Source organism: Peromyscus maniculatus, chromosome 20 (assembly GCF_049852395.1).
Source record: "Peromyscus maniculatus bairdii isolate BWxNUB_F1_BW_parent chromosome 20, HU_Pman_BW_mat_3.1, whole genome shotgun sequence".
NCBI lineage: Eukaryota > Metazoa > Chordata > Mammalia > Rodentia > Cricetidae > Peromyscus > Peromyscus maniculatus.
In genome coordinates this window covers 45,842,681-45,852,988 of record NC_134871.1, presented here as the reverse complement: position 1 = coordinate 45,852,988, position 10,308 = coordinate 45,842,681, and the positions used below count along the sequence as shown (strand labels likewise).

The 10,308-nt window shown below is 50.1% G+C and overlaps 1 protein-coding gene across 1 annotated transcript; it reads left to right on the top strand.

Moving 5' to 3' along the window:
- Positions 1-4,758, top strand: Slc39a4 (solute carrier family 39 member 4). The gene is made up of 12 exons (XM_006989388.4): positions 1-654; positions 1,248-1,532; positions 1,905-2,100; positions 2,196-2,344; positions 2,431-2,602; positions 2,875-3,047; positions 3,166-3,321; positions 3,400-3,519; positions 3,603-3,657; positions 3,755-3,907; positions 4,197-4,384; positions 4,486-4,758. Exons 1-12 carry the CDS (start codon positions 463-465, stop codon positions 4,612-4,614), a joined length of 1,968 nt encoding a protein of 655 aa, XP_006989450.1. The 5' UTR covers positions 1-462; the 3' UTR covers positions 4,615-4,758.
- Positions 4,759-10,308: the final 5,550 nt, after the last annotated feature.

Genomic DNA, 10,308 nt, shown 5'->3' with positions numbered 1-10,308 from the left:
GACTTGGTAACGTCTATGCAGATCTGCCCCTGGTCCCCTAGCTTGAGCTCCACAGGCAAGGTCATAGGAGGGAGTGACCTGGGCTCTTCACGGAGCAAGGAAGGCTCTGCGTGGCCGATCTGGGTGCGACAGGCAGGGGAGGGGATGCTCAAGCCGCCCACCCAAGGGAAGGGACCCAGCTCTAGCTCCAGCCCCTGGAGGCAGCAGCTCCTTGCCCCCAGACTTTCAGGGAGGATCTGCCACTGGAATGGTTAACCCAGCAGCCAATCACAGAGCCGTGCAGGAAATACCTGGGAGAGGTCCTGGAGTTAGGGCCACGCAAGTTGAGCCCAGCCCCAGTCTGGCCTCAGGACGCCCCAGCAAGTCTACAGCCAGCCCCGACGCCAGCGGTCTCCGCACAGCACCACAAGCCAGGATCTCCACACAGCACCACAAGCCAGGAGCACTTTGGGAGCCTGAGGCATGGTGTTCCCAGCCCGGCTCACACCGGGGCTCCTGTTGGCCATGCTGGTGGTCACAGCAGCAGTGGTCCAGCCCAATCGCCTGCTGAACCTGCTCATCTCGGGTCAGGGTGCTCTGGATCGGCAGGCACTGGACCGCCTGTTAAATACGCTGGCGGACCGTGTGCACTGCACCAACGGGCCGTGTGGAAAGGTAACAGCCCCACCCGACGGGTCCCCCAGCCCCGGCCCCTTCCTGCCCGCTCCACCCTGTGGCCGACGGCAAAGGGAACTGGGCAAACTCCAGGAGGCGGGTCTGGAGTCTGGTTGTCTGAGCCTACTTGCAGGCTGGAGCCGAGCCTCCCCGGCCTCTTGGGGGCTTGTACAGGCCTGGCCTCCCTCTTGGGACACACAGTTCCCCTTCCTAGGCTGTCAAGATTTGCAGTGAATCCAGGACCACCCACCCTCCCCTCTTCAGGATGGGGGAGTAACTGCTGGGGCCCCCTCTGTGTAGGTTCCTAGTCAAGATAACCATACAAGGGGCAGAACGGGGGCTTAAGATAGCTGATAGAGCCGGGCGGTGGTGGCGCACGCCTTTAATCCCAGCCAGGCAGATCTCTGTGAGTTCGAGGCCAACCAGGACTACCAAGTGAGTTCCAGGAAAAGGCGCAAAGCTACACAGAGAAACCCTGTCTCGAAAAACCAAAAAAAAAAAAAAAAAAAAAAAGATAGCTGATAGAATCCATTCCCTGGCTGTGCCTGGTAGGCCCAGTCCAGCCCAGACTCTGTTTACCTCTCTGCCCGTAGTGCCTGACTGTGGAGGATGTCTTGGCCCTAGGCAGACCTGACAAGCCAGGGCTTGCCCCAGAACCAGTCCTGGAGTCCAGATACATTAGCCACCTCAGTACTGCCGCGGCCCTCTACCTCAGCAACCCAGAGGAAACATGTGAGGACATCCAAAATGGCCTTTTGGCCTCCCGTGTGGACAACTACCTGACCCTACTGGAGAGTCCAGAGGCCATGACCTTGGGTCTGAGCCAGCTACTGCAGAAGATTGAGGCCCATGATGCCAACCAGCCCACCGGGGAGGAGGTGAGGGCCCAGGGGGCTCCTGGGAGTAGTGAGAAGGACCCAAGGGGGGGGGGGTGCTCCAGCAGGGCATATGTCCCATGCGAAGCCTCCTTGGCATCCGAGCTGATACTTGGGAGGCTGGAGTGTCTGGGGCATCAAAATTGGGTGTTCCTCTGTTGAGTGGGGAAGTGTTGGTCAGGAAAGCTCTGAGGCCCAGAGGAGGCCAGAGTGAAGGCTGTGACTAGCTGGGGCAGGACTAGGTTATGGTATAAGGGGAAGGGGTGTGTGTGTGAGTTGCGGGGGTTTGATGCGCAATCCATCCAGTGGGCTGCTCTAGGATGGACTCCAGAGGTTGACGCTGAGGTTAGAAACTGAGGCCAGTTTCTTCTCCAGACCTGTGTAGATGTTCCCCAACTGCTGGAGGAGGCTGAGGAAGCAGGAGCTTCCAGAAGCCCCGGCCTGGTCCTCACTGCCTTGCTGGACCATGCCATTAATGGGTCCTGCTTCCAAGGCCTGCCTAGCCCTCAGTACTTTGTGGACTTTGTGTTCCGGCAACGTGGCAGCGAGGCTCCCAATATCACGATGGCTGGTGAGGCCTAGGCTGAGATCCTCAGCCTCTGCTCCTGGGAGGAGGGGACAAGGCCGGAGCCCATAAGACTGTTCACTGACTGTTCTTCCTGCCAGAACTGGAGGTTTTGATGCATCGACTTGGGGTGGGGAGAGAAGAGGATCACGGTGACCACGATGACCACGATCATCTGGCCAGGGAAGCGAGTCACCAAGACTCCGAACACCACACCACCCACAACAGTAGCTCCAGTGTCTGGGACACGGTGAGCCTCTTGCCGTTATGGAGAAAGAGTGGGTTTCCCCGGGTCTGTTCTGACACCTGACTCCTGCCTTACCCCCCTGCCTCCAGGTGTGCCTGAGTGCCAAAGATGTGATGGCTGTGTATGGGCTGTCTGAACAGGCTGGGGTGAGCCCTCAGGCCTGGGCCCAGCTGAGCCCTGCCTTAGTCCAGCAGCAGCTAAGTGGGGCCTGCAGCCTCCACCCCACTGTCCATGTTCACGACCAGCTCAGCCAAGCCGAGAGTGAGTGCCTACCCCGAGGTGTGCCCGGCTAGCTCAGTCCCTGGGTGCTGGCTGGCGTCATGTCACTGGGCTCCAGGGGGGAGCGGAGAATGGGCAGTGAGGACTGAGAAGCCAGTAAGGAAGGGAAGGATCGTGGATTTACGGGGCAAGAGGGCCCCAATGGACAGCCCACAGATGTGTTGAGCACCTGCTCACCCCTGGGCTCACTCCTGGGCTGGCCTCGGGTGCCTCTCTGGGAAGCTGGGGATTCTCAGTGTGGTTTTCCCCCCCAGGGTATCTGTATGGCTCTCTGGCCACACTCATCATCTGCCTCTGCGCTGTGTTCGGCCTTCTGCTGCTGACTTGTACCAGATGCAGCACAGTCACCCACTACGTCATGCAGACCTTCCTAAGCTTGGCTGTGGGGGCCCTCACAGGCGATGCCCTTCTGCACCTGACACCCAAGGTCAGCCCTCACTCAACAGGGTCCTCACCTCCCTTCCTGCCCTTTCCCAGCCCCAGCCCCAGCCCCAGCCCCTTGTGGCCCTGAAGTCCCCGGTCAGCACCCCCCCCTTCCTCCTCAGGTGCTGGGACTGCACACACACGGTGGGGAAGGCCATTCCCATGAGGAGGTGGGCATCGGTGCACAGTCTACTTGGCGCCTGCTGGCCGTCCTTGGGGGCCTCTACATCTTCTTCCTGTTTGAGAGTTTCTTCAACCTCATTTTGCCCAGGGACCAGGTCAGGCTCTGGAGAACCAGGAGGTGGGCTGGGTGAGGGAGGGCTCGATAGGTTCTGAACAGTTCCCCCCCCCCACAGGATCCTGAGAAGGATGGGCCTGTCAGCCATGGGGGCCACAGCCATGGAGTGTCGATGCAGCTGACACCCAGCAATCTCTGGCAGTCCAAACAGCCCCACGACAGCTCCCGCTCAGATTTGGTAAGTGGTGAATCCTACCCAAGGTGGAGCCCCTTTTTAGTTCTGCCCTGTTTGAGGCTGGGTTCATTCTCGCTCCCCCGCAGGTGACAGAGGAGAGCCCAGAATTATTGTTCCCAGAGTCCCAGCGACTGAAAACCGGTGAGCCCCAAGGGAGGGAGGGCTGTAGATCTGGGGTTTGCCCTTAGGCACGTGTGCAGAACCTGGCCTCCAGGACTCACTTTTGACGTGCCCACAGAACTGAGGCTGCTGCCCTATCTGATCACCCTGGGCGATGCGGTACACAATTTCGCTGATGGCCTCGCTGTGGGCGCAGCCTTCGCATCCTCCTGGAAGACCGGGCTGGCCACCTCTTTGGCCGTGTTCTGCCATGAGCTGCCCCACGAACTGGGTGAGCGGTGGGGGCGTGGCGTGAATGGGCGGGGCTTAGTGGGAGTGATCTATTCTGGAGGTGAGCAAGACAATGGAAGGAGAGAAACAAGGCCTTTCGAAGGGAGCCACCCAGTCGTCGGTGGGCGTGGCTAGAGCTAGGGTGGGTTGCAGGGAGATGGGAGGGGGACCTGAGCTGGCCTGGCCTTTGAATGGGTGTGTCTGTCTGGGATGAGAGTGTTAACTGGTCTGATGGGCTGTACCTGACGTGTGGGCGGGCAGAGCTCTTACTAAGACTTGTTCTGTCCTAGGGGACTTCGCTGCCTTGCTGCATGCTGGGCTGACTGTGAAGCATGCGCTTTTGCTGAACCTGGCCTCAGCGCTCACAGCATTCATTGGCCTCTACGTGGCTCTGGCAGTCGGAGTAGGGGAGGAGGGCGAAGCTTGGATTCTGGCGGTAGCCACCGGCCTCTTCCTTTATGTGGCGCTTTGTGACATGGTTAGGATGGTGGAGAGCCTATGCCGGGGTGGGGAACTAACCGGGGGGGGGGGGGGGGTCCACCCAGCTGGCTGCTGAACTGGCGCCCCACTTCTCCTCAGCTCCCAGCCATGATGAATGTGCGGGACCAGCGGCCCTGGCTTCTCTTCCTGCTGCACAATGTGGGTCTGCTGGGCGGCTGGACCGTCCTGCTGCTGCTTTCGATGTACGAAGACAGCATCACCTTCTGATGGCTCTACCCCTTCCCAGTCCTCGTCCCTGTCTAAGCTGCTTCACCTGCTTGAGACTTTAACTTTTGGATCCTCTGGGTAGCCAGAGGGTCCAGCTCGCACTTCCCTGCTCTGACTTCAATAAAGACCTCTTGTCCATTAGAACCGAATGCATTCTCTTCTTGTAGCGCCTCCCGCCGAAAGCTCTAGGGCAGGGCACCGCCTCCTTCCTTGCTACTTTTATTTGCTATGGATAGCCAGCTTGTCTTTTCTATAATTAAGCCTGGGGAATGGTCAGTGTTCTCCAGGATCTGGTGAGTTCCTGTCTCCAGTCAAAACTAACATCACCAGTATTGCTCACATATATGAGGGTTCCTTTCTGTCATGAACACCAGCCTAGAGGTGTGCAAAGGACAACCCGTTGATATGGGGCTGCTCCTCGGCTCTTGGCAGAATCCGCTGTCTCAAATCCCGCTGCATTAGTCTTCTGAGGTTGACATAGACGTCTGCCTAAGACTAGGTGCTTAAAACAACTGAAATGTATTCCCTCATAGTTTTGGAGGCCAGAAGACCAAAGACAAGTTGTCATTGGGCACATGAAATGGGTCTGGGTTCTCACGAACACATTCCAAAGCATTTCAGCAAGACCAAAAGTTGTTGTTTTAAGATTTATTTTATGTATATGGTGTTCTATCTGCATGCCAGAGAGGGCATCAGATTCCATTATAGATGGCTGTAAGCCACCACGTGGTTGCTGGGAATTGAACTCAGGACATCTGGAAGAGCTGCCAATGTGCTGGGTGGTGGCGCACGCCTTTAATCCCAGCACTTGGGAGGCAGAGGCAGGCGGATTTCTGTGAGTTCAAGGCCAGCTTGGTCTACAGAGCAAGATCTAGGAAAGGCACAAAGCTACACAGAGAAACCGTCTCGAAAAACAAAAACAACAATAAAAAAAAGAGTTGCTATGCTCTTAACTGCTGAGCCATCTCTCCAGCCTCCAAGACCAAAAATTTTACTTCTGCAAGGGTATGTAGCTGTGTTCAAGCAAGCATGTCCAGTGGCATATTGATGGGTTTTCATAGCTAATAAAGGGTCCAGTGTCTCACGTGAATAGTTAGCACTCAGCCTCTTCTTATTCCTGTATGATTGGCTAATCCAGAACCAGGCAGGTTCTAGGGAGAAACTAAATTTGAACATGTTTTGATTTCAAAAAGTGTTGACCCTTAGGCCAGGCATAGAGATGCATGCCTTTAATCTTAGCACTCAGAAGGTAGGTGGATTTCTATGAGTTCAGGCCTGCATGGTTTATAGTGTGAGTTCCAAGCCACTTGGGGCTACATAGTGTGACTGTGTCAAAAATAATTTTAAGAAATTAGCCAGGCGGTGGTGGCGCACGCCTTTAATCCCAGCACTCGGGAGGCAGAGGCAGGCGGATCTCTGTGAGTTCGAGGCCAGCCTGGTCTACAAAGCGAGTTCCAGGAAAGACACAAAGCTACACAGAGAAACCCTGTCTCGAAAAACCAAAAAAAAAAAAAAAAAAAAAAAAAAAGAAATTAAAAATTCAGGACAGCCAGGGCTATGTAGAGAGATCTGTCTCAAAAAAATCAATAAATGGGTAGTGGTGGTGCACACGTTTACCCCTGGTCTACTGGTGAGTTCCAGGACAGCCAGGGCTACACAGAGAAACTGTCTTGAAGAACCAAAATTAAATAAGTAAAAAAGTAAAATTATATAAGTGTATATAATATAGTTTGTAAGTAATTTACATAAAACATACATAATTTAGATATCTGCATATAAATTTATATGAACTTATAAACTTATATAAATATGCTTTATATTATATACAGTTATATGTAAATTACATATTTATATAACATAAATGTTATGTTTTATTTATTTAATTTTGGAAGGGTCTCATTATTCTTGATTGGTTTGGAACTTCATACAAAGACCAGGGCTTTAAACTCTCAGAGATCTGCTTGCCTCTGCCTCCTGAGTGCTGGGGTTAAAGTTGTGCACACTACAAAGAACTTTGGTTTTTTGTTTTTTAGAAAGGGTGTTGTCAATTCTTCACAGACTTGGAAAGAAAAATACTCAACTTCACATGGAAAAACAAAAGACCCAGGATAGCTAAAAGAATCCTGTATAATAAAGCAACCTCTGGAGGCATCACCATCCCTTACCTCAAGCTCTACTATAGAGCTATAGTAATAAAAACAGCTTGGTACTTGCATAAAAACCGACATACAGACCAATGGAATAGAATTGAAGATCCTGACATTAATCCACACACATATGAACACCTGATTTTTGACAAAGAAGCCAAAACTATACAATGGAAAAAAGAAAGTATCTTCAACAAATGGTGCTGGCATAACTGGATGTCAATATGTAAAAGATTAAAAATAGATCCATATCTGTCACCATGCACAAAACTCAAGTCCAAGTGGATCAAAGACCTCAACATAAATTGAGTTACACTAAACTTAATAGAAGAGAAAGTAGGAAGCACTCTTGAACGCACTGGCACAGGAGATCACTTCCTAAATATAACACCAGCAGCACAGACACTGAGCACAACAATTAATAAATGGGACCTCTCGAAACGGAGAAGCTTTTGTAGGGCAAAAGACACGGTCAATAAGACAGACAGTCTACAGAATGGGAAAAGATCTTCACCAACCCCACATCTGACAGAGGACTGATCTCCAAAGTATATAAAGAACTCAAGAAACTAGACATCAAAATATTGAATAATCCAATTAAAAAATGGGCTAAAGAACTAAACAGAGAATTCTCAAAACAAGAATCGCAAATGGATAAAAGACATTTAAAGAAATGCTCAACATCCTTAATCATCAGAGAAATGCAAATCAAAACGACTCTGAGATACCACCTTACACCTGTCAGAATGGCTATGATCAAAAACACTAATGACAGTCTATGTTGGAGAGGATGTGGAGCAAAGGGAACACTCCTCCACTGTTGGTGGGAATGTAAACTTGTACAACCACTGTGGAAATCAGTATGGCGGTTTCTCAGAAAATTGGGAATCGATCTACCTCAAGACCCAGCCATACCATTCTTGGGCATAGACCCAAGGAATGCTCAATCATACACAAAGATACATGCTCAATTATGTTCATAGCAACACTCTTTGTAATAGCCAGAACCTGGAAACAACCTAGATGCCCGTCAACTGAAGAATGGATTAAGAAAAGGTGGTACATATACACAGTGGAGTACTACTCAGCAGAGAAAAACAATGAAAGCATGAAATTTGCAGGCAAATGGATGGAACTAGAAAATATCATTCTGAGTGAGGTAACCCAAACCCAGAAGGACAAACATGGTATGTACTCACTCATAAGTGGATTCTAGATATAAAGCAAAGAACAATCAGACTGCAACCCACAGAACCAGGGAGGCTACATAGCAGGGGGGACCCTAGGATGACTGTGGATTATAATAAGTTTTGGTTTTACTCAATCACTGGGCAAGCCTCAATGAAACATTTCACTATTAGGATAAGAATTTATACTGTATCAAGTTGATAATAGAAAAATAAATAAATAAATAATAAAAAAGACCCTGTGTACTTTACTGTTGCTAATTTTTCTTTTCTTCTTTTTTTTTTTCTTTTTCGAAATAGGGTTTCTCTGTGTAACTTTGTGCCTTTCCTGGAACTCGCTTTGTAGACCAGGGTAGCCTCGAACTGACAGAGATCCGCCTGGCTCTGCCTCCCAAGTGCTAGGATTAAAGGCATGCACCACCACGCCTGCTAATTTTTCTTTAAAAATTAAAGATTTATTTAGTTTAACAAAAAAAGAAGCCGGGGGCTGGAGAGATGGCTTAGAGGTAAAGAGCACTGACTCCTCTTCCAGAGTTCCTGAGTTCAATTCCCAGCACCCACATGGTGGCTCACAACCATCTGTAATGAGATCTGGCACCCTCTTCTGTATACATAATAAATAAATAAATCTTTAAAAAAAATAAAAAAAAGCCGGGCGGTGGTGGTGCACACCTTTAATCCCAGCACTCGGAGGCAGAGGCAGGTGGATCTTTGTGAGTTCGAGGCCAGCCTGGGCTACCAAGTGAGTTCCAGGAAAGGCACAAAGCTACACAGAGAAACCCTGTCTTGAAAAACCAAAAAAAGAAAAAAAAAAGAAAATGTGTTGTGTGGCTTCCTGGGGATATATGAACAAATTTGTCTTTACCCCAGATAGGCTATCACAACAGAGGAAAGAAATTACTTCACTAAAGTTCAACTTGGCAAACTAGTTTAATGAGTTTATTGGGGCTACTTACAGAAGTATAGGTAAAGAGTTATATTTACAGGAATGAGGATGATTCATAAGCAGCTGCATCACCAAAAAGCTCACCTAGCGTCAGGCCTGGTCTTTAAACCCAGTGCTAGGGAGTCAGATGCAGGCTGACTCTGACTTCCTGGCCAGCCTTCTAGCCAGGACAGCTAGAAACGTGGTCTTGAAAAGCCAACCAACCAAACAAACAAACAAAACACACAAAAAGCTCACCCTGGCTGCACCACCATTCTCACCCTGGAGCTCCAGGTATTGGAAAGTCCACTCTGGGAGTTTCAGGAACCCTTGAACCTTATAAATGCTGTTTACTTCTGGAGTCCTAACAACCTCTCTCCAGAACAGAATGTTTCAATTTGGAGGATTGTTTGAATTGCTACTTAACACAGGGGCTCTCACTAGGTCACCAGATTGGTCTCAAATGTACACAGTTCTTGAGAGTGGATTATAAATGTGAGGTACCATGTGAGAGGTCTTCAAGACTTGTTTTTAAGTTTTTCTTTTTGTTGTTGTTTTGTTTTTGTTTTTTTTTGTTTTTCAAGACAGGGTTTCTTTGTGTAGTTTTGGTGCCTCTCCTGGATCTCGCTCTGTAGACCAGGTTAGCCTCAGCCTCGAAGTCACAGAGATCCGCCTGGCTCTGCCTCCTGAGTGCTGGGATTAAAGGCGTGCGCCACCGACGCTCAGTTTAAGGTTGTAAGGTTGTATTTTATTCTGATTTATGAAACAGGATTTCTCTGTGTAGCCCTGGCTGTCTTGGAACTCACTCAGTAAACCAGGCTGTCCTCGAACTCAGAGATCCTCCTTCCTCTGCCTCCTGAGTGCTGGGATTAAAGGCGTGCTACTTACAGAAGTATAGGTAAAGAGTTATATTTACAGCCACCATTAAGCGGCTAAGATTTTATTTTTTAAATTATGTGTGTATGTGCCAGCTTGACTTTGCAGCTTTAATCTCAGCACTTGGGAGGAAGAAGCAGGCAGACCGCTGTGAATTCGAGGCCAGCTGGGGCCTCAGAGTTCCAGTTCTATATAGCGAGACCATGACTCAAAAAAAAAAAAGAAAAGGAAAGGAAAGGAAAAGAAAACAACAACAACAAAATACTTTAGAAAGAGATCTTAGGGCAGATCAGTGGTGGCGCACGCCTTTAATCCCAGCACTGGGATTTCAAGGTTCTAGATTTAGCTAATGAGGAAAACCTTGGAGGGAGCAGAGTGGGAACGAGCGGACATTCCGGAGCCCTCCAGCGCTGGCACCAGGACCTTCAGTTCTTATCAAACGAGGGCACTAGAGGCCGCTGTCCGAGTGCAGCCTGGGCGCGCAGGCGCAGAGGCGAAGTAGTCCGGAACTCTGTTTCTCAACTACCAGGCCGGTGCTCCTAGAAGGCAGGTCCGGGCG